This window comes from Tenrec ecaudatus, chromosome 2 (assembly GCF_050624435.1).
Source record: "Tenrec ecaudatus isolate mTenEca1 chromosome 2, mTenEca1.hap1, whole genome shotgun sequence".
NCBI classification, from domain to species: Eukaryota; Metazoa; Chordata; class Mammalia; order Afrosoricida; family Tenrecidae; genus Tenrec; species Tenrec ecaudatus.
The window spans coordinates 223,913,307-223,938,070 of NC_134531.1; the positions used below are offsets into that span (position 1 = coordinate 223,913,307).

Genomic DNA, 24,764 nt, shown 5'->3' on the forward strand with positions numbered 1-24,764 from the left:
GCCTCTCAGCTCACAAGCCCTCTAAGAGACAGAGGCAACTTGGAAGCAACTCTACTTACAAGTTGTTCTGGGCCTGAGCACAACCCTGGTGGCAGAGGGGTCAACCACTGGGCTGCTCACTGAAGGTCAGCCGCTCGAACGAGGTAGGGACAGAGCGCTGTCCCCAAAACAAAGAAACCTGTGGAATATGAAAATTTTAAAAAGCCACGAAACCTTCAGCCCTGTGCCCCCCGCCCCACCACCTGCCCAAAATTCTGCTTCTGTAACCCTCTTGCTATGTGCTGACCAGTCCCCACCCCCACAATCCTGTGTCACCACAGACAACCCCGTGAATCCACTCCCCTCCTTATAAAATGCTCCCGGACGGGGCACAGTCTCTGGATAAGAATCCACTGAACAAAATCAAATCCTTCCTTTTGCTATGACCCCCTTGGCGTTGCCACCTCCTTCAGAGCGGCTCTGGTCACAGAAAAACCACTAGGAGTTCCGCCGGAGACTGGTGAAGCTTTCTACTTCAGTAGTCTGCAGCCTCGGGAACAAGGGCCAGTTGTACCTTATCCTATAGGGTCGCTAGAGAATCGGCATCAACTAGACAGTGGGGAGTTTGGTTTCCTGGTTTTTATGCTTGGGGAGGGAGTCCTGGTGGCTCCCTGGGTTAAGTAGTGGGTCACCCATGGAAAGTCAGGGGGTTCGAATCCAGCATCCGTTCCAAGGGAGAAAGATGAGGCCGACTATTCCATAAGGATTGACAGCCTTGGAAAGCTTCGGAAAGCACGTCTCCTCTGTCCTGTGGTGCCGCTGGGAGTCGGAATGAACTTCTCGGCAGTGGGTCTGGATGAGGGAAGGCCCATCCAGCTGTTTGTGATCAATCAGAGGTTCCTCGTGCTGGAGGCTTCCTCTGTCACCCGGAGATGGATGAGCCTCTCAGATTACATGCTGAGAAACCCAGCACCACCACGCTCCTTTCCCAAGGGAAAGCAGCAAAGCAAACTCTGATCAAAGGCCCTGGTTTTTCATTCTCTCCACTTGCATGTCATTGTCGCAGGTCCCTTATTAAATCGTCACACTCTTGAGGCATCCGGGACTGACCCAGGAGGAAAGGGTTGGTGAGCAGTCAGCACTGGGCGGGGGGGCTTTCTCTGGATTTGGGGAGTGGGGTCCAGTGGACCCCCAGATGAACAGCTGCTGTTGCTCTTAACACACAGGAAGCGCCGGCGCCAGGCCCATCCATCAGGGTGAATTATAACTCAGGAGACAGAAGGCTCACAGGCCCGGAGGTTCCAACAAGGGGGCACTTCCCCATGCCCCTGACTGTGACACACGCCTGGGGCAGGGAGTGACAAAATACAACTGAATTTCAGTTCCGCCCGGATTCTTTGTCTTGTACTGTGTGGTCTTTGTGGGGGGAAGGGGACGGTAGCAACCAGGACCTAGACTGAAAATTTTTACTCGGGACTTGCTGCAGTCTCAGAGCTGTGGGTTTGTGGTTCGCGCCTCAGTTCCAACTCTAGAATGTAGGCTCCTTGGGGACAGAGCTGCTCTTGTGCCTGGTCTACTGTGTATTTTGGTGCCTGAACCCCACTGGAGGTGCCGGCCCGCTCGGTTGTCCGACCAGTGTGCCTTGGAAGAATGGCTGCCATTTTTCTTCCTGAGATGCTGCCTCCTTGCTGAACCAGGCACCCACCTGCATGGAAAGATCCCGGTTCCCAACTGGTCTATCCAAGTAGAAACGAACTCAATGCCATCAAGTTAATTCCAACTCATAGCGACCCTATCGAGCAGGGTACAACTGCCCTGTGGGCTTCGCAGGCTGTAAATCTTTAGGGGACCACCGGGTGAATTTAAGCCTGGTGGGTTTGAACCCCCGACCTTGTGGTTAGCAACCCAATGCCTACCCCATCACTACACCACCAGAGCTCCTGCTACTTTCCAATCAACCTACCGGAGGTGTCTTTTTCTAACTGGCACAAAAGTGCAGGGGGAAAAAGGAACTAGATGCTATTTGAGGGGATTCCAACTCACGGACCCCGTGTGCGTCAGAGTAGAGCTGAATGCCATTGGTTTCCATGAGTTGGTTTTAATAAAGCAGATCACCAGGCCTTTCTTCCGAGGCACGGCTGAGTGGACGCAAACCTCCAGCCCTTGAGTTAATGAGCAGCAGCTGTGCATGCCAGCCGCATCACCCAGAGACTCACACAAAAGTCCAAGTGGCTTTTAACACTAGGTTTACGGGATGCGACCTTTGTGATACATTTTGATTTCCTCAACAAAAATTACAGAAACCGTTTACATTCCCCTCCTGCCACGCATGCTGACTTTCGTCCTACTCACGAGACAAATATACATCCAAATTCATTTCTTCTAAGTCTTCTACTCTCGAAATTCTGCATGGTATATCTATCTCTAGGGATACGCCTCAATTTGACGCGAATGTAAATTGAGTATTAATCCCAGTAATGTCGGCATCATTCGTGAAAGCATTACTTCAAGAATAAATATAAGCGCAGTCACCAAGTCTTAGGAAGGGATCACCGGGAAAGAAGAGAGAGAAAGCATTGGAGATTGCCACACTGACCGTCCCAAGTGACCCTTACGATACGTAGAACCCAGTTCCCTCAAATGTTGTAGAATGTCGAATTTACAGTTAAGTTACAAATTTACTTTATATAAACTATAAATTTATAGTTAAATTTTATGTAAACCTATAGCACCACATAGTTTCATTTATAAGTTAATAGAGTATAATTATATTGCTTTTAAACAATTTAATTTAATTTACATTGTTTCTTTAGAGAAAACGTGTGGTTTCCTTCGTGCGTCAATTTGACGTGTGCCCATAAAGACGGGTGGAGAAGAAATGTCCAGTAAGCCTCGTCTTCAGAAGGCTCCGAATAAATGTGGACTCATTGATGAAAGAAAACAAGTGATTATCATCAAAGGCAAAAGGAAAAGTAATGTTTTCACTTTGGGTTGTGTGGATTTTTTAACTGGCTGGGTACCCTTTGCCCTGGAGTTAATTCCCTCTCCTTGCAACCCAGTGGGGAAACTGAGCTCAGCAGCTTTGACTGAATTATTTACAAAGATCACCAGCCCATTCTTCTGCAGCACTGATAGGTGGGTCTGCCAATCTTTCAAGTAGCAGCCGAGCACAAACCCTTTGCACGCCCCAGAGAGCCTTCTGAACTCGTGACAGCTGGGAGCTGTCGTCATCAGTGAGTGTTCTAACGGCACAGGACACCTGGGAAGTAGCACTCAAGTAAGAAATCCAGCTCCAAGTGGCCTTTGGTCGAATGGAAAGAGTTGTCCATGAGGAGAGGGAGGGATGTGGGGCAAGGAGAGGCTCTGTTCCTTTCTTCAGTACTTGCTTTCCCTTCCCCGAGGCCTTGGATGACCTCCCCTTCCCCAACAAAGAAGTCTTAGACATGTTTTCTTCCAAATTGGGCGTTTAAGGCTTTAAATTCCAAAATTAACTCCAACTCCAGAAGTGCTCCTATCCCACAGGCAGCAGGAAGCATCACCCTCCTCCTCCCCTCTCCCCCGTCTCAGGAGATAGAGGGACAGAGCAGCCATGGGGTGGGGGCCAGGGGTGGGGTGGCACTATGGCACTGGAAATGCCGAAAGGCCAGCATTAATACTCCAAGATGGATTCTCAAGCCAGGCCTGTGACTTAAAGAGATCTCAGGTCACATTAGCGATGACAGGGATGTCTTAGGGTGAAAATTAAGGAGGCTTAGGAGCCTTGCAGACATGGTAGGTTTGGGGTTGGACTGCTAACTGCTAGGTCAGCAGTTCAAATCCACCAGTTGATCTGGCGGAGCGAGAGGAGACTTTCTACTCTCCTATTAGAAGAGTTCCACCCCCAGAACCCACAGGAGCAGGACCTATAGGGTCATGAGGAGTCAGAACCGACTTGACAGCAATGTGTTTGGTTTGGGTATAGACAATGGACTACTAACCGTGAGGTCTCAGTTCAAACCCCCCAACCGCTCCCTGGGCGAAAGAGGAGGCTGTCTGGAAACCTAGAGCAGTGGTTCTCAACCTTCCTAATGCCGCGACCCTTTCATGTGGAGGCGACCCCAACCATATGCTATTGTCCTTGCTACTTCATACCTGTAATTTTGCTACTGTTATGAATCAGGTGACCCCTAGGAAAGGGTAATTCGACACCACCCACCCCTCAATGGGGTCGCGACCCACAGGTTGAGAACCGCCGCTCTACAGGGTCACTATAAGTAAGAATCCACTAGCAGTGGGTGTAGTGAATATTGAATATATAGTGAATTAGCAGCAGAATGAACAAGATCAGTCTTAAAAGAAATTCCTTAAAAGTGAGAATGTGAAACTTTGGCTCACTTATCTTGTTCCCACCATCAGAAAAGCACCATCACCATGGTGACAAGACAAGCAAAAGGGAGGGAAAACTGCAGTGAGATGGACAGTCACCTGAAACACACCATGAAGATGGTGCAGGACCAGGGTCTGAGCCAACTCAATGGCCACAAGCACCACCACCCATAGCAGAGGGCCCTCTCACAAATGTAACCCCAGGCCTCAAAGCTACATGTGCACAAGAAATGTGCAGTCCCTAAAACACAGTGAAATTCTTCACTGAGTTTGGGGCGCAGAGCTGGCTACCAAATAAAAGCACATGGGAATGCGAGATGTCTCATAAACTTTGCTAATCCATGTGGATCTGGTCAGCTGTTGGGAATAACCTATACAGCTACTCTATCTTCCTCTGTCGCTGTTTCCCTACTGTCAAGTGGTGTCCAAGCCAGGCCAAGGAAATGGCAAGGAGTAAGGTCAGTAGGATTTAATTATCACACCTTCTGAGCACTGTGTCTCCAATCTGGGAAATACAGAGACCCCCATCTCACTAACATCAAGTCAATTCCAACTCATAATGACCCTTATAGAGAGGAGACCCAGGTTTGATACCAGGCCAATTCTCCCTGACCCTGTTGGTTTCCATGACTAAATCTTTAGGGGAGCAGAAAACCTCATCTTTCATCTACAGAGGGGCTGGTGGGTTCAAACTGCTGCCTTTTCAGTTAGCAGCCCAGTTTGTAATCCCCTAGACCACCAGGGCTCCTTGGTAGACATAATAATGCCCAGAAAGAGCAGAAAGTAGCACAGGAGACCAGAGGGCAGGAATAGTGAGAAGCCACACATGCTAAGGCAGAGGGAAAGGTGGACAGAAGGAAGCTAAGTGCCAGGTACAATATGGACAACAAGCAGAGGTAGCCACTGTGAAGAAGAATCTAGCTAGTCTGGGAGGGGTCCCTATGTGGTCCAAATGGTTAGACACTGGACTAGCAGTTCAAAGTCTTCCATCCTTAGACAGGCCTAGTAATCTGCTTCTGAAGGCCAGTCTTGAAAGCCTATGAAGCACTTCCACGCTGCACACACGCGTCAGTATGCTCCATGGCGATTAACACCTGTGTGTCCCAAGAAGGGGTCCAGGCCTCAGGGAGGCGTTAAATGCAAGAAAACACCCACCCTATTATTCTCACCTCCCTTTTATTGTGAAATTGAACTGCCACCATCTATAATAAAGGAATAAGTAAGTTAAAAGTTAAGCTACACAAAGTCACCTGTTCAAAACCACCAACCGCGATGTGTTAGGCAGGGCGCTCGCGCTCTCTCTCTCTCTCTCTCTCTCTCTCTCTCTCTCTCTCTCTCTCTCTCTCTCGCTCTCTCTCTCTCTCGCTCTCTCTCTCTCTGTCTCTGTCTCTCTCTCCACACACACACACACACACACACACACACACGTGTGCGCGGATAGGTTTATACAATGAGAAGGAATACAACAGCTAATTAGTTCACATAGCAGCACAGAGCTTCAGTACACTCACTTCCATGAAACAGTTAATATATTGGAAGTCCTTCAACTCACAAGGGCTGCCAGGTCCAAGGTCAAGGAAGCAAACAGTGGAGTCTTCCCTCAGGCAAGGCAAGATTGCTTCCACAGGCTGCAAACAGCAGGTGGGTCAGCAGCAGTCAGTAGCTCAGGAGCTTAGCGAAGAAGGCCCGAATGGGATATTGAACGCAAGCAATGCAAGGGCACAGGATCCACCAACCTCCAGCTCAAGCGATGTACACACCAGAAGCATGGCGAAGAAGGCCTCAAAGGAGCCTCAAGCTCTAACAACATGATCCACGGATGGTCCTGGCCCACAGGTAGTATAGCTCACAGGTTGAGGCAGAGTACTAGCTAAAGCAGCAGCACCCTCCAGCACGCCCCAATCACCAGAGAGCAAGGGGCGAAGAGGGGGGGAGGCGGGGCGCGGGCCTTACTGAGCCATTTAGCATTTTGCCCTCCAATCAAACGGCAACCTGATTAATCCCACATGTTCCTATTGGTCAGGTTAGCACAATAAACTTAACTATCACAGGAGCCAAGGGAGAAAGATAAGACTTTTCATTCCCATAAAGAGTTACAATCTGAGAAACCCACAGCGGGTTGCTGTGAACCAGAATGGACTTAATGGCAGTGAGTTTGGTTTTTCAGTGTGGAGGTCCAGTGGTAGAATTCTCAGCCCCCCAAGGAGACCCAGGTTTGATAATGGCCCAATACACCTTGTGCACAGCCACCACCTGTCAGTCAGTGAAGGCTTGCATGTTGCTAGGATACTGAACAGGTTTCAGCGGAGCTTCCAGACCAAGAAGAGAGGCTTGGATATCTCCTTCTAAAAATCAGCCAGTGTGATCCTTCAGCCTGTAGATCACAAAGGTCCACTATCCAACCAGCCCTGCTGCAGAATGGGCAGCACTGCACTCTGTGTGCACAGGTCGCCGTGCAGCCACCAGTAAATAAGACACAAGCCAGAGGAGGAGGATGAAATGTGAGCTGCATACATTGGTAGGTAGTGGCAGAGTTAACAAGGAAAAGAGTACATATATGTAAATGGCTACTCAAAAATAAATAAAAGGCAATGTGGTAGTTACATAATCTGGTGTCAATTTTGGACTTGAGAGGATTAAAAGTGAAGGGGTCTAGTCTGTCAATGGGGTTATAGCCAATGAGGTCTCTGTGTGGGCATGGCCTTCTCCCTCAGGATTCTGGGAATTGCTGTAATTCCTCCTTTGGGGCAGGAGACTCTGCTCACTCCCTGACAGACGCTCTACAAACAAGACACATAGCGCTATGTCCTGGGAGCTGGAGAAGCCACATGGACCTACGCTGATGCAACCAGACCTCTGGAGCCGGAAAATCCATATAGAGACCCCTGCCAGCGCTGAGATGCTTACAACGGCACTGGATCCGCAAGACTCCCCACCCACTGGCCTGTGATCTTCCTGTATTTGCCATCATTGTATGTGTTTTGTGAGTCTGAAAAAGACTGTATAGATTGGTATGGGACATATGGACTAATATTGGACTTATGAACTTGATCTGGACTGGGCTAGGATGTTTTCTCAATATTCAGTTGCTCTTGCATTAAACCTCTTTCTTATATACAGATGAGTCTCCCTGAATTTGTGTCTCTAGTCTACCCGGACTAACACCGGCAATTACCCAATATTAGCCCAGGATTTCTTTGGCTGTGTTCAAAACCACAGATACTGTAGTGTCCTATAAGGCAACTGGTTTAATATGCCATCTACTTAGTCACAAACACTTAGCTATACACATACACTCACATATGTACACATACATTACATATATGATGATAATTATATCTATAAAACCGAACCAAACCAAACTCGGGGCCACTCATAATGACCCTACAGGACAGGGTAGAACTGCCTCTGTGGATTTCCAAGACTGTAACTCTTTACGAGACTAGAAAGCCTGGGTTTCTCCCAAGGAGTGGCTGGTGGTTTTGAACTGTAAATAATAATTAAAATATGTATAATAGATAATCATAGGAAATCGTTATTTACATTATTGGTGTGTATAGTTAATGGTGTTTGGGTTAAAGAACTATGATGAGGGGTCCTATTTATGAGTTGATTCCAGCATACACCAATCCTACCTGACACTACACACAACAGAAGAAGCCGCTGCTCAGCCCCCTGAAGGCTGGAAGGGAGACATTATTCTAAGTCTGATCACTGAGCAGGAGTGATTTATTACTCCACACACCCTGTGGTTTTAAAAACAAAAAACTCATTCATGAGCTAATAAAAATCATCTCGAGTAAAGAGCTAGGTAGGAGTACAACAGCTATTGAGCACATTCCCTCCTGAGAGAAATTCAAGTCTCATCACGTCAAATTGGGTTTGAAATTGCAACTATTGCTCATAAATGTTAGTTTTTAATAGAATAAAATGCCATCCTGTGGGAAGGGCACTTCACAAACCTGGAAAGGTGTTTTCAAACCAAGTTTTGTTTTGCTTTCTTTCCATATCAGTATTATTCAATGGAAATGTTCAACTGAGAACTGAGTTGGTTCTTCTAATTAAATTTTTAACCTGGAAAAAGAAGACTGCCCAGAGGAAGCTAGATTTCTCCCACAGTGCAGCTGAGATTCCAACCAGAAACCAGACTGCATAATTGATAACATTATCTTGATCCATTTGGTTTCACTCAAGCAGGATTTAGATAAAATGCTAGAATATTCAAATCGCAGGCTCCACAGCCAACTTTCCCTGAAGCCTTAGTCTCAGCCCAGGCACTTCCTCATTCCATTTGCTTCCTAGCTTCTCTTACTCAAAGGCCCTGAGCAGCCAAATAGGGGCTAAGCAAAGCTTGGGAAAGCTGGTCTAGCTGGAGTCTGCAATAATAAGCCAGGCAAAGGCACTGGGTGTTTGGTTTGGTTTTTAATTAATAATCTGTGTTCACTCCTATAAGAGCAGAGTTCAACGAGGAAGCTTCAGAGAGCTTAGGGACCTGTTCGGCCCGGCACATTTGACACGCACAAGTTGGGGCCTTCTACTCCTGCAAAGGGTTAGGGTCTCAGAAACTCACGGGGGAAGTTCGACCCTGACCTAGAGGGTTGTGATGGATTAGCATTAACAACTCAATGGCAAGGAGTTTTATCTGCTCCTATAAAGATTTACAGCCTACGAAACCCAATATAGGGTCACTAAAGTTGGAATCAATTTGATGGCAGTAGGATAATTAGCCACCTAGCCTTTGGTCACCACTATGTCCTCATGCTGATGGTCTCCCTCCTCCAAATTGTTAAGGACAAAACAGGGAGACTGGAAAATTCCACAGGGGGTGGGGGGAGAGAAACCCCCTGAGAACAAGGAATAGTCAAGAAGCGTTCAGCTGAAAAGCTGTAGGAAAACTTACGAATTCCACGAGCCTGTGTCTAGAGACCGCTCTCCCCTCTTGAGCATGCCCGATGGACAAAGCAATGACCTAAAGTAACCTCGTTGCTCACTGTCATAAGAAAAATCACTCCCACTGGCGCCACTAGTTTCCCATCACCTAGGAGAGCTCCGGGACACTTCCGACCTGACCAAATACGGGAAAGTGAGGGATGGACCTCAGACTTATCAGAAGATCCTCCTCCTCCCCCAACACACATGACTTCCTGCCCATAGCTATCATGCAATTGGAAAAGAAGACTACATTTCTCTGCACTGCACCTCCCAGCCTGGCTTGTCTCTGTTCTTCGAAACGTACTTCCACTGGAAAAGAAATGCTTGGCTGGAGGAGATGCCGAGCCTGTGTGATAATGTTCTACTGTGTTGAGCCACAGAGTCTGTGATTCTTTGAAGGAACTGGAGCAGGAGGGCAGGGACGGCCAGAGAGGGTAATGATGGTTCTTTTTTTTTTTTCCAAGTAATATTTGTATTGGCATCTTATTCATTCTGAAATATCCCTCCCTTCCAATACAGTTCTGCTGTTCAATCCCATCAAGTGGGGCTGTACAATCACCAATTCTGTCAACTCCCTCCCCCCCTTCTCCCCTACTCTCCCCACCTTCTCATACCTTCAAAGACCGCATCAGTGTCTCTAAGGGGTCATCTGTCTTGACTACCATGTTCCAAGCCATCTTAAATGTACAAATGAACATACGCAAATCTAACATGGCCCACGAGGTATATCGCATAAAGACCTCTTAAGAGTAAGCAAATCTTAAAGTACTGGAGGATAGTTATGTGGTTTATCAGTGCCACACCGCACCCTGGATTGATCGTCCGTTCCGTGAGGCCCTCTGAGAGGGACTGTCCAATTGTCTGGCTGGTGGACTTTGGGTCTCCACTACATCCAGTCCCCTTCCTAACAGTTTGGATGGTGTTTTTTGAACTTCTGATACCTCTTCCTGTCGACACCTCATGATAAGATGGTTCATTTTTGTCTGTCTTGTCTTTGTCCTGTTTAAAACGTCAAAAAGAGGAATCTCTGAAATATGTTTAAATTTGAGTTTTTAATTCCCCTAGCCCTGGTGGTGTCTTAGTTACACACTGGTCTGCTACCTGCAAGGTCTGAAGTTCAAAACCACCAGACCACTCTGCAGGAAAAAGATGGTTCTATCCCTGAGAAACGTTACAGCCTTGGAAACCCACAGGGGCAAGTCTATCCTGCCACCACCGTCCGGAGGAGTCAGAATCAGCTCAAGGGCAGTGAGCTTGTTGTTGTTCTCTGAGAACAACACTTAAAGCACTTGCCGTCTAGTCAGCTGCAACTCACTCACGAGGACCCCACGTGTGTCAGAGTACAACTGTGCCCAGAGGGTTACCAACAGCTCGTTTTTCCAGATCGCCAGGCCTTTCTTCTGAGGCACCTCAAGATAGACTTGAACCTCTAAACCCGTTTGCTGAACAGATGCGCACACTCACGGTTTCACCACCCAAAGCTTTACTCCACGAATACGTAACATCATGACATCCAAGCAAACAACACACGCTCATTTCTTTACCATGGTGTTCCTGGTGCCATCAAGTCAGTCGTGACTCACAGAAGGAAATGTTGGGCAGCGTCAGGCCAGCTTCATGGTGGTCGTTGTGTCGGTGGGCACTGTTGCAGCTACTATGTCACTCCATCTACTTGACGGTTTCCCTCACTGTCACTGACCTGTTTACCAAGCACGATGTCTTGTTGTAACTGCTGGTCTGTCTTTCCTGACGACTTGTCCAAAGTAAGCCCACTCTTGTTCTTAGAAAGGAGCATTCTGGTTGCATGAAGGAGCTTCAACAAGCGGACAGAGAAACTCCAGTATTTCCATGCCTCCTCACACTGGTTGAAGCCCCTGGGATCGCTTCTAAGAGGGATGTGCTCATCCTGTTTGGAAGCATGTGCATACTCGGGAAGTCACGAGATCCCTGCTCTGCTCCAGGCGGACCAAGGAAAAGCTGCATTCTGCATTTCAGCCCGTTGCCCCTAAGCAGGGATAACAAGACCCCTGGGGGACAGAGGGCTGCCACATCTTCTTCCTGCTCAGTCTCTCGGGTCTGGATCTGACCCGGGGTCTGGGAGAGGGTCACCCAGCCTCGGCGTGTTGTCCAAAGTGCAAGTATTAAAAGTTATATTCTGTGTGCACAGAAATACTGTAGTGTCTGGGAATGTAGTTAATTTTCATATATTGACCTTCCAACTATGACCTTAATAAACCTAGTTCTTGGTGTTAGTATAAAAACATAAAAAATCAAAGTGCAAGTAGTGGCCAAGAGAGGAGCCTCACGGGACATGAATGTCTGAACAAAGGTGAGAAGAGGGTCTGATAATTTGCCAAAAAGACACAGGATGGACTGGAAAACAGCAGGAACTCCATTGGAGGGTTTTTAAAAATGATAGAGGTGGTGCCAAGCAGGAGATCTGAATGAATCAAGTGGCCCAGAAAATGGGCACGAGAAGCCAGCAGGATGGAAAAGCGCTTTGGCAGGAATTTGGCTTCAGAGAGTGATAAAAATTATAGTCACACAGACAGAATCCAAACCTTCATATATCTCCATGGGAAACGTCCAAAAAGCATATATATGTTTGCAAATAGCAACTTCGTCCATCTGTTAGTGTTGGTATGTTTCCTCGGGAAAGAGCGCAGGGTCCATTAGCAGTCGCACGGCACTGAAGAACATTGTTCTGACTGTGTGTGGTCACCTGTTACTCTGATACCTGCCTGATTTCCTAATAGAAGCCCTGCGGAAACACAGCTGCTCCGGGGCTGGGAGTTCCCAAACCTCATCAGTTGGAAAACCTCATCGACCTAGACTACAGTCAGACAAGTATCCCCAGAAGCAGCGAGAAAGGAGAGGTGCTGGAAGCATTTGACGACTTCAGACACGCTGTCACTCAGGGGCATGCAAAGCACGCACAATGGTTCTTTCAAAGACTATCTGTTGGGCACCCCTTCTTTGTGCTATTTAGGACAGGGTGGCTCCTAGGAGATGGGGCCAGCACTCGTGGTTACCAGAGTTGGCAGAGAGGAGGAGGAGGAGGAGAGCCATGGTTTAGGAGCATTCAGTGTCTGCTGCTACTGATGGGTAACAGGGCACAGGACACCGATCTCCTTAGTGTCACTGAAGTGAACATGTTGAATGATGTGTTGCATGCATATTTTTACAACATTAAATACATAAAATAAAAAGATCCCTTCCTCGTGGAGCTCACAGCTCCAAGGAGAGATATACCCGCGCCCCCCCCCACACACACACACACGATAAATATAAGCAGGAGGTCAAGTGGTAAAGAACATTTAGAGTGTTTTTCAACCTTCCTAATGTCATGACCCTTTAACACAGTTCTTCATGTTGTGGTAACCCCCCAACCATAAAATTATTTTCGTTGCTACTTCGTAACTGTAATTTTGCTACCATTATGAATTGGGTGGCCCCTGTGAAAGGGCCGTTCGACCCCCAAAGGGGTCGCGACCCACAGGTTAAGAACTGCTGGCCTAGAGGAAAGCCAACAGTCAATCACTTTGAGGCAGGGCAGGGACGTTTTTAAAAGGGCTTGCTGGACCCCAGCCAATCACATCGAGGGCGGCCAGGCAGACAGCATGATTGCAAACTTCAGGACTCGGATGTACCAGTGCCAAGACGGATGCAGGGTCCGGGCACAAAGAATACCTCAAGGGATCCAATGGCACAGTTTTAAAAATCATTTTATTGGGGGCTCATACAACTCTTACCACAAGCCATCCATCCATCCATGTGTCCAGCACATTTGTACATAGGTTGCCATCATCATTCTCAAAACATTGGCTTTCTGCTTGAGCCCTTGGTATCAGCTCCTCATTTTCAGCCTCCCTCCCCGCTCCCCGCTCCCCATGGCATCTTTTTTGCTCCTTTACATATACGGGCCTTCTGGCTTTGTGCATGTTATACCGATGCTGAGTAAGCAGCCTTGGTGTCACTTCGGATTAAGCTTCAGAATATTAATCAAATGGTAGGTGTTCGGTGTCATCAGCACTCCAATGGAGAAAGATGAGGCAGTCTGTGCCCATAAAGATTCACAGCCTCACTCCCCTAAATAGCAGTTCCGTCCTCCAGGGATAGAGGGGGCTGAAAGTTGGAATCAACTCCACCACCGTGGGTACTGCTCTGTGTAGAGGCAATGGTAGTTCAAGGACAAGAGTTCTCTCCTACAGTGTAGGAGACGAGGGTTCAATTCCCAGCCAACGCACCCATCTGTCGGTGGAGCGCGTGTTGAATGTGTTTCGGGGGAGCTTCCAGATGAAGATGGATCAGAAAGAAAATGTGTTGCCATCAATGCTGACTCAAATCAGTCAAAAACCAGCCAATGAAAACTCTCAGATGCATCTCACCCTTTATTGCGTCTCTCCCCGGTGACCTGGGCATGGCAGCACAAGGACAGAAAGCACCCGTGCCAAGTGCAAGATCAACAGCGCATTACAGAAGGATCCTACCTGGGCTGAGTGTGCATCTGCAACGTTCCCCCGTCAGCACAGGCGCTATCCAACCAAGGTGACACACACACACCTCAGCCTACTAATCTAAGTTTCCATTAGGGCAACAAAGCAGTCTCTTCAAGCCGGGGGAAGGGGTGTGCGTTAAATAACTCCTTTGAGGATATGCCGGATGCCATGAACTCCAGGAAACTGTGGAGCTATATGGTCGTACATATCACACTCATTCGTGATCCACTAGCGTTCACCCATGGTCAGTAGAACCCAGGGAGAGAAAGAGTGGCTGAGAATGGCAAGAACCGCCACGAACATAAGCAAAGAATAAACAGGGGCAGGGACGAGTGAGGGAATGATGAGCCATATTTCGGAAAGAGCACGGATCTCCTTCATAAGGAGCTCTGGTGGTGCCGATGGTGAAAGCACCTGGCTGCTAACCAAAAGGTCGGCGGTTTGAACCCACCCACAGGGTCTGTGAGAGAAAGGTCCGGTGAACAGTTCCCATAAAAATGACAATCTCAGACATCGCATGGGACAGTTCAACTGTGGTGTAGCTATGAGTCTGAGCCAACTCTATGGCACCACAGTTTCCTTAACATGTACACTGCTCCCACAACTCAAGAATCAAAGACCAAAACGAAATGTAGACTGTCCTTGGACAGATGAACACGCTTGTAAATAAAAGAGACTATAAAAATCCTCATAACAAGGACCAATAAACAATATTGCGGTTGAGATAGTTAAAGTTTATTGTGCCAACCTGGCCGATAAACACATGTGGCGCTAATTGAAGGACAGAGGGATAAACAGCTTGGCGAGCCTCGCTCTCGGCTCTCTTGCTTTCTGATGGTCAGACCAGGGTGCAGCTGTATTAGCCAGTTCCCTGCTTCAGCTGGCAAGGCTCACTTCCTGCAAGACATCCCTGAAGAGAAGCCACATGGACCTACCCCAGTGCAGCCCTGGGTGCTGGAGCAGCCATGTGGAGACCCCTGCCAGCGCTGAGATGCTTACACATTCACTGATCCGGCTTTCCTCCTGCAGTCGGCATCATTGCGTGCGTTTTGTGCGATGGAGAAGGACTTTGTGGATTGGTGTCGAACATATGGGTTAATGCTGGACTTGTGGGCTTCGGCAGCACTTGCTTGGGATGTTTTCTTGATGTCACTCTCTCTTATGCATATGAGTGTCTGTGGATTTGTTTCTCTAATGTACCCAGACTGACACAGCGGTAAACAGAAAACATTGACGTTGTCAAGGATTTATCTTACTTAGAACCACAATCCCACCTCACAGAAGCAGTAGTCCCGAGCTCAAATGAGCAATGAGACTGGGCCACTCTGCTGTCCAATCGGTCCAGTTAAAGGACTAAGAGGCAGGGCCGTCACTTTGATGATCAAGGTGCACCTGACCCAAGCCAGGTTATCTTCCATCATCTCAGATGCACGTGAAAACTGGAGTTTGAATAGGGAAGGCTGAAGCCTTGCGGCAGCTGGACTTCAAGGACACTGAGAGCATCATGGATTGTCAGAAGAACAAAAGCCTGTCTTGGAAGAAATATATCCAAGAGACTCCTTAGAAGCATGAATAGCAAGACTTTGTCTCACATACTTTGGACTTCAAATCAGGGAAGGACACCATGCTTCGTAAACAGAGCGGCAGCAAAAGGCCCTTTACAAGATCGGGATTGTCATGGTGGCTGCAACAATAGCTCAAACAGAAAAGCAATTGTGAGGTTGGACCAGAACCTACAGTGCTTCCGTCTGAGGTGTCTTACCCAGTATCTCCTCAAGGGCAACAATCTACACAACAGCAGCAATGTCAATAAAACAAGACCCCATGTTTAAGCCACTAGATAGGCAAAATATTAAAAAAATGTTTGAGAACACTTCTTACTGGCAAAGAAGTAGACAAGCGGGCACTGTACCGCTGAGCATGGACCGGGACGACAAAGAAAGGCCGTCTTTGTCGGCAGTTAAAACAGGGGGTCCTCTCTGCCTAAGGTTGGGGATGCATCCCTCAGATACATCTAAAGCACTCAGAAATTGCCAAATGGGCGTGGCTGTTGACTGCAACTCTGCTGTGATCAATAAGAAAAGGCGTCCCGCCCAGACGTCCATCAACAAGGCAGGGCTAAATAAATATGGCACCTCCAGCCAATGGGATCGTGTGCAAGAGTGATGGAAAAGAACCCGGCAGTTCTGTGGCAGTTCTATGGAAAGATGTTCAAGATATATTGCAGAGAGGAAAAAAGAAAAAGACGCTGAACAGCAGGTGCAGTGTAATATATCGACCAGTCCACATAGATACACATTTAAAATGTGTACACATGCTTGTATACCTATGGGCTTGCTTCTACAGGGAGGGCTCTGAACCAGATGGCTGGAAGCACGGCCAGAAGCTGCTCTCTGCACTCCCTCCCTCCACACACCTGTGCCTTTGAACTCTGTCTGTATTACCTATGCTCAGCCCCAAGACTCCTGAAGGAACACAGTTATGAGAAATGTCACAACCAGAAGGGCCGGGGGAGGAGCTGTCGGGGCACAACAGTGAAGCAGTCTATTGTTAACAGTGGAGCATCAGTTCGAACCCACACAGGAGTGCTGCAGAAATAAGGCCTGGCGACCTGCTTCCATAAAGATGGCACTGCAGGAAACCTGAGGCAGGACAGGTCTGCTGAGTCACACGGTGACTTCAAACCTAGTCACAACAGTGAGGGTGGAGAGGAGTTTTCAAAGGATGCCACGCGATGTTCTGACCCAGGCAGTCTTTCTGTCCCTCTGTCTTGTTCCTAACAAGCTTAGTTTAGCAAAGCAGCACCAGTATGCACCCCCCCACACACACCTCAAAACTAAAAATCTTGCTCCAGTTGACATGAATCCAGTTTCCCACAACTCGTTCAACATTTCCCATAACTCAAGTGATTGAGGATGGGGGAGGCAGGGGTAGAGGGTGGATCTATCCCCAGGAAGTAATGCACAACTGTCTCTGAATCAGGCATCAAAACACCAAGACAGAGCAGTTGCTGTTGAGTTGATTCTAATTCCTGGTGAGCCTCTATGTGTCAGAGTAGAACTCTATTCCACGCGGTTTGCAGTGGCTGGTTTTTCAGAAGCAGCTTGCCAGGCCTTTCTTCAGAGGCACCTCTAGGTAATTGTTCAAACCTCCAGTCAACCTTAATGTGTGTGTGTGTGTGTGTGTGTGTGTGTGTGTAGGTGGGGAGGTTTTTTGGGGGGTGGGGGGTTTGAAAGAGTTCACCAAGTCTGCAGGGCCCTCTTCAGGCCCAGGTTCCACCTCTTTCTGTAGGTCGTTTTCCGTGTCTGCCGCACCCCCATCTGACAGCGTGAAATTCAATTCAGGCCAACACTTGGAAGTGACCAGAGGCCCGGCCCAAGTGGAGGAAGAGGTTTCAAGGGTTGGCTAAAAATAAGGCTTGAAGATTGATTATCTATGGGTTTCAATTAGCAAAGATAGCAAGTCTCTCCGTTACCATGAATAATCAAGAACAGGCTATGTGTACCAAGGTCAATAATACTCCCCTCCCAATCCACTTTTCCATATAGAGTGGTCCTGTCACTGCCCAGGTCTGCAGAGGGGTTATCTAGCTGCCAGAAGGCACACCGCCTGGGAGAACAGCCGGGTGGGACTGCTGTGCTGGAACAGCCAGCAGTGAGTGGGACTCTGGGGTCCCACAGAGCAGGTACATATGGAAACCAAGCCTTGTGGCCTGTGATTCAGCACCTGCAGAGAAAATGTGGGGTTGTACTCCTCTCTGTGGGCATGCTTCTGCACTGTTGTGCCAACTCAAAGCACCCTTTGAAGTCCCGGGGAACCTCAGCCTCGGTGAGCACCAAGAGGCAAGGCCTACATGCCAATTTTCATCATTCACAAGTACTTCAAAAGGACCAGGCAGGCCAGGAAGTTCCAAAAGAATGTGCCTGCCACTCACAGCGGCATGGAACCTTGAACATGACAGGCACTGCCTTGACACACAACGACGCCGTTCGGTGCAGGTTGCTTTTGCCAAACGCCTCCTCCTTGCCAAGCAGCCCCTGCTGAGGAGTCATGGGAATTTCCCTTTTGCCAAGCATGGCTTGCTCCTCAGAGCTATTACCCCCGCGTTTCGAGCACTTGGAAACACAGGATTTAGCACCTGTTTGTCTCAGAAATACTTTCTAAAAACAGATCTGCCAAAAGGCCACTTTTAAAATTAGTCATATTTCCTGCACTGCACAACATAGTAAACTATATTTTTAGTAACTCCTTCACGCCAGGTAGCTGGCACTGTCGTGAGAGAAGCGTGATCACTGGCAACTTACTAAGCAGGAAACCCGTACTTTTAGCCCTAAAAGAACACCAATGGAAGGTGACAAGCAGGCTCGTTTTTTAACCCAGGGTTAGAACAAGATCTTCAAACACCCTAACCAATCATCTTTTGCATCCATATTTGCATCCCAGAGTGGCTTAATTACAGAAGGTCCTGAGGTGGTGGAAGCTTCAGCATCCTGCCTACCAAACCAGCTCTATACCTTGACAGACCTAAGCACTCACTACCAAGCTTTGTCTCCAACTATGTTTTACTAATTTCCCCCCAAATTTCATAATAGTCCCCTTTGCCATGAAAAAAAGTTTCTTATTCCATGCCATGAAATCACAGCCATGAAGAAGCAGCCCTGGTGGAGCTGAGGGTTGGGCACTGTGCTGCTACCCAGAAGGTTGGTGGTTCAAAGCACCATGGCACCTGCAGAAAGATGAGGTGGGCTGTGCCTGTAAAGAGTTATAGGAAACCTGTAGAGCAGTGGTTCTCAACTGGTGGGTCACAACCCTTTTGGGGGTCGAACGACGCTTTCACAGGGGTCGCCTAAGACCATCAGAAAACACATATTTCCAATGGTCTTAGGAACCAAGACGTTGGCTTTTTCATAGCCATACTGTCGTGAAATGTCGCAATGTAATTCACTGTTGTTATATTAAGACTGTTACCCATGCTACACCATGCTTCAAGACAAAATTTCAATGATTTGTTATTAGAAATAAATATTTCACATGGTATTACGTTATTGTTTTTGATTTTTGTTTTTGTGATTCATCACTATCCTTTAATTATATTCAATTCATAACAATGAAAATACATCCTGCATACCAGATAGTTACATTATGATTCATAACAGTAGCAAAGTTACAGGTATGAAATAGTAACAAAAATAATTTTATGGCTGGGGGTGTCACCACAACATGAGGAACTGTATTAAAGGGTCACGGCATTAGGAAGGCTGAGAACCACAGCCCTATATGGATGCTGTTGGACCAAATCTCATCTACGGCGGTGGGTTTCGGGGTCTTTATGTGCTGCTGTTGTTTTTTCACTGTGCCATGAGTCAGAATCACTAACGACAACTAGTTTGGTTTGGGGATTATCCAAAAAGTAGGTATCCCAAGAGAGGAGATGATAGAGGGGGACAGAGGCCTTCCTGGGTGATTTATATGCCCCCCTCCTCCACGGCTGCAGGGGACACTGCACACCATCCTCCAGACCTTTCCTTGACAAGGTCTCCCCTAGCACCAGGATAAATGTGCTCCTGGGGTGGACCCTTCCCCAGGCCCCAGGCCCTCTAAATAGCTCACCTTTTAAAAAGAAGGTAAGGTTGCAATTAACCTGGGATTGCCTTGACCTTTGTATTGGCCTCAGGAAGGCAATTCCAACCAAGAGTGGGGGCAGGCGGTGGGGACCCGGGACTCATTAACTCAGCAGATCCTTCCTTCCCAGGCAAAGGCATGCACAGAAAACATTTTAATCTCTACAACCTGCTAAAATCCAAATCTATTAGTTAAGCATTAAAGCCGCTGGATTGGGGGGAGTAAGTGCTGTGAATGACACCATTGTTTCTTTAGAGCCGTTAACTGAGTGAGCTGAACTCCAGCCCTTCTCACGAGGCTGCTACTCAGTTCCCAGAGGGCTGATTCTCACCGATTCCCCTGGCTGCAGAGGAGCACATTTTAAAAACTAGATAAAATAACAGTTTCCCTTGAATAATCAAGTAGATTCTGACTTGTGGCGACCCCACGTGTACCCAGATGGAGCTGTGCTCCTTTGAGGTTCCAATGGCTGAATTCTCAGAAGTAGGTCACCTGGCTTTTCTTCCACGGTGCCTCTGGGTAGACTCAAACCACCTGCCTTTCTGTCAGCAGCCGAATGTGTGACCCATTGGCACCACCCAAAGTCCCAGACCAGAAAACCCAAGCGGCTCTTTCTAAGTAAATATCCCTCTCCTACATCTTCCTCCAGCCTTAACTAGATCAAACCAACCAGCCTTAACTGGAACCGCCAGTCCTAACTAGCTCAAACCAACTGGTTCAGCGAAGGAATTGCACATCCACTTAATACCTTTTCCGATTATTGATGTCAGTTGTTAACAAAGACAAGATGGGAAGGGAAGGGATCTATTCACACAGGGGTACTGGGTCCGCTTCTGGCCCCCATCTGGGTGAATAAACCTGCACTCCATTATGCCCGGTGGGCTCAGTGCCAAATCAAACCAAATCAATTGCCATTAAATTCATTCCAATTCAAAGCGACCTCATGTGCATCAGGGCTGAACTATGATCCATGGGGTTTTGAGTGGCTGACTTCTCAGGAGACCATCAGAATTCCCCTCTCTCACCCCAACTGTGGTGCCTCTGGGCGGACTGGAACCACCAACCTTCCTTAGAGAACGCTAGAACTATTTGCACCTCCCAGGGACTCCCCCACCTAGTATACATTTCCAGAATCACTCACAGAAGGATAGGGGTTGAGCTCTGAGAACATCCCCAGGCAGTTCAGTCAAGGCCAACGGCCTTACGTTACGTAGCCAAAATGCGCTGGTGAGAAGCCGGAGGCCCAAGACACAGAGAAAGTGGAGCGGTGCCAGGAGAAGCCGAGCAGCCTGGCAGGCGCGATGAATTCACTTGAAATGTTTACCATTATGCTGTCAGAAGAAAGCGTCGTCTCTTTCTGCTAAGTTTAGAGAGGAAATACACACGACTAGTCTAGGTCCTACACCTTTCAAATGAAAACAAACTCCTACCACCCGGGCCAACAGAATTTACACAGGAACACAAGTGAGCTCATTGGAATTAGCTAGCACGCTGGCCCCACCGCATCTGGACGCCCTGGATAGAATCAAGAGATGTGCTTCAACAGCCCACTGCAAACCAAAGGTCTGATCTGTTCCCTGTAGACCTGAATGAGGTTTGGAGGGGGTTGGGGTTTGTTTGGGGGTTTGGTTGTCTTCCTCCCCTGGTTGGAAGAGTCACTCAATCCAGGGAGTTCTTGCAGAACACGCCCTTTCTACGTGAAAACGTTGGCGAGAGGCACTTTGGAAACACCTCTTCGAACCCTGCACACCCCTGTGGCAGCAGCTGCAGGAATAGAGAACAGGTGAAAGGGCACCTGAGGCTTGCTCTCAGATGCATGGGACTCCAGGACAAAGCAGAAAGGCTAGGGTGGAAAGGAAGCAAGTAGAATAAGGCTGGGAACGGGCAGGCCTGTCGGGCGGCTCAGCCCTGCACAGAGGTCCCATGCTCCCAGCCTGGGGTGCCCAGGTTCCCAGGTGGGGAAGCTTGGTTCTCTGGCTGCTTACCCAGGTACTACTGCCGCACCTGAGTAGAGCAACTGAGTTCCTAGAGGAGACTTGATTCCAAGGTGACCCACAAGCTTGGGGTATTAGCCAGCCTGCAGGTGACTCAGAACCTAGGGTGTGATCCAGAGCCTAGGGGGTGACCCCTCACCTGAGTGCTTAACTCAAAGTAAGTCATTTTATCTTGAGTTGCCTCTCACAGAGCCAAGCTACACACACCTTCAATTGACCTGCAACACCCTGGCAAAGGTAGCTAATCCTCTCTCTTCTAAGGAGGCTTGAGCCGGGTTGCCCCTCTGGGTCTGCGCTTTGGTGGGCATCTCCCAGTCTCTGGAATCTGAGCGTATCCTTGTCAGAAGTACTGCCTTTTCTTGCAGCCCTGATCCAAGGGCCCGGGGAGGTTGGGGGAATGGAGGAGAAAAGGGAAGGACGGAGATTGGAGGGGAGACTTCTGAAAATGATTAGGAGTGGAGGGAGGCGTCTGTGTGTAGATGTCGACAGAGGGAAGAAAGAGTGAGGATGGGTATGTGAGAGGACTTGTAAAAGCCCTCCTCTCAACACTCCAAGAACTTCCCCTGCTGCAAGCCAAAGATGCACTTTCTCCCCCCCTCTCCCCTCGCCCCTAAGTCCAGGCTGTCTTCCACCTTTTCCTCCTGGGTCCTGGCAAGGGGTCTCCCTGCAAGAGTCTCCAGAGCTGCAAGCGTCTCCAGAGCGACCCCCCCCCCACACACACACACACAGAATTAGAGGGTCTGGCTGCAAGCGTCTCCACAGCCCCCTCCCCAGAATTAGAGGGTCTGCCTGCAAGCGTCTCCAGAGCCGCAACCCCACACCCCCCCAGCCATGCAGCCCTCCCGCTTGCCTCTGCAAGGATGCAGGGCCCCCAGGGCCAGGCGCGCACAGCCCCCACCCCACCCCCAGCCCCAGCCCGGCGCTGGTGTCCGCCAGGCGGCGCCCTTGGAGGAGCAGAAAGGTTTCGCGGGGCGGCTTCTCGGGTCACTCGACCGCTCCCCTCAGGAAGCTGACCCCCGATCGCCCCTCCGGAGGGGCCCGGAGGCCCAGCCACAAGGGGCTGAGCGCGCATTTCGCTCGACCCTTCTTTCGAGCCTGTAGACAAGCTGAGCGGCGGGAGCATGGGATGGGGGCGGCGCACGGACTCCCCGCGCAGCGCTCTGGGCAGGGTCCCCGGCTGCCCGCGGCCACCCCATCCCCAGACCGTCGGGCCCAGGGCGGGCGCCCGCGCGGCTCACCTTCTCTCCGGTCAGCACGTGCAGCCCCTCGCGCACCTTGGCGAAGGAGCCCTCGCCCAGCTTCCTGCTGCCGATGAGGTAGTTGCCCACGCGCTTGTGGTGCTGGAAGTCGCGGAGCCGCTCGCGGGGCACGCCGCTCACCCAGGCGGGCAGGAAACTTCCCTCGCAGGCCGCCGCGGGCCTCGCCGCGTCCTCGCCGCCGCCGCCACCGCCGCCGCCCCCCGGCGCCGCCGGCTCGCCCAGGAGCGCGTCCCCCGCCGCCGCCGGCATCGCGTTCGGCCGCGACCCGCGTCCCCGGACTCGGCGGCTCGCGCGCCCGCGGCTCCTCCTCCGGCTCCGGGCTCCTCCCGCCGCCGCCGCCGCCGGGCCCGGCCCCGCCCGGCCGGAGTCCCCGCGCCCCGCTGCCGCCGAGCGTCCCCCGCGCCGCCGAGCGCCGCGCAGACAATAGCGGCGGCTCCCGAGCCAGACGAGCCGGGCGGCGGGGACCCAGAGGGCTCGCTCGCCCGAAGTTCCTCTACAGACGGTCGTGCGGGCCCCTCTCGGGACACCAGGACCCCCACAGCGGACAGCGTCCGGGCGGAGCAAGCACTGTCGCCCGCTCCGGGCGCGGGGGGCGCAGGGGCGGCGGGGGGCGGTCCAGCGCCTCGGTCCCGGGTCCCCGCGCCTCGGAGCCGCTGCCCTGGCCGCCGCCGTCTGGCAGCTCGGGCTGGGCTCGCTCGCGGCTAGCCGTGCGCCCCGCGGAGGGCTGCAGGCGCCCTCTGGAAGGCAGCAGAAGAAAGCCCCGTTCAGTTTGAAGCTGCAGAAATTCAATCTGGTGGCGGGCGGCGGGAACAGAGGCGAGCTCCGCTCCGCAGCCTGTGCACTTTCAAATCCCTCGTAGCCCCTCCTTCCCCGCGCGCCACAGCCAAACGCGACCCTCGTGGGAGGGGCAGGGCCTGGGGCGGGGGAGCCACCTGAGCGCCCGGCCCGCGGAGCCCGCGCCGCCTCGGGCACACGCGCTCCCAAACCGCCCGGGTCGCGCCGCTGCGGCCGCGGGGGGTTGCTGAATTCGGGGCCTGGGCAGTGAAATCCTGTGCCAGCCGCACCCACTCTGGGCGGGAGAGAGAAGGCGGGCTCGACTCTCCGTGGACTGTGGACCGGCTGCTTCGGTGCACAGGCGAGAGCCTGGCACACAGTAGGGCCTTCTGGGCCGCGGATGGGTGGGGAGTCGGGAGGTGGCAGGGCGTCTGCCCCGCTCTCACGTAGATGGGATTGTTCGGGTGGAATAGCAGCAGCGGCAACAGTAATAGTAGCGGCAACGTAGGGAGCCGGGCGTTTGCTGCCTCTGCTTGTACGTTGACATCTTTGGTTTCCATTCAACTGATGGCCGGGATTGCAGGATGAGGTAGTGAGATGGATGGGCTCGCGCGCGCAGCTCCTGGGTGCTTTTGTTCCGTGCGTGCTGTGGCCGTGTTCATCCCCAGTAAACAATTGCAACCGCCTTGGATACGGCGACCCTCTCCAGACCCCCCAGCGCCCTTTCAACATCTAGAATAAGGAATCTTGTAAGGGGCTGCGGGGGGGGGGTGCAGTGTTTTTGTTGTTAGGGGGGCTCTTGGCGACGCTATGTAAAAAAGGACGGAAGACTGCCAGGTCTGGTGCCATCCCCACAAGAGTCGGCTTGTTTGAGCTCATTGTTGCAGCCACTATGTCAATCCGTCTCACTGGGGGCCTTTTGCTCCGACTCTACCTAGCATGATGTCCTTTCGCAGGGACTGGTCTCCTGATAGTATGTGAGTCGTGTCTCCCCAGCCTGGAGGAGTTCTAAGACGGATGGGTCCCTTCTGCTGGTCGTTCGGGATATATTCCATATCCTTCGCCAACACCACCATTCAAATGCATCCATCCTTCCGTCGTACTCGTGGTTCAGCTTTCACATGCATATGAGGCCATGGCCCCCGGGAGTCTAAGTAGCGGGCGGCATTTCCAAAGTGCTACCTGTTGAGCCTCCAACTGAGAGACTCCCGGAAGTCAAACCGAGCCTAACCTCTGATCTTAACAACACCCGAGTCAAAAGAGAGGATTCCATCTCCTCCAGATGCTGCCATTGTTTCCTCCGCTGTCCACAGGTACTGTGCCGTCACCCTAAGCTTTAG

At 50.4% G+C, this 24,764-nt stretch overlaps 1 protein-coding gene across 3 annotated transcripts in view; it reads right to left on the reverse strand.

The window, feature by feature from the left end:
• Nucleotides 1-22,899, reverse strand: part of HUNK (hormonally up-regulated Neu-associated kinase) — a 135,324-nt gene extending 112,425 nt beyond the window's left edge. Inside the window, exon 1 of one of the 3 annotated variants that reach the window (XM_075542374.1) lies at nt 22,630-22,899. In XM_075542374.1, the coding sequence (XP_075398489.1) occupies nt 22,630-22,899 (270 nt within the window). Of the gene's footprint in view, nt 1-5,896; nt 6,004-9,244; nt 9,372-22,629 lie in introns of those variants that run through there. The other 2 variants (XM_075542375.1, XM_075542376.1) reach the window with 2 other exon arrangements.
• Between the last annotated feature and the right edge of the window lie 1,865 nt (nt 22,900-24,764).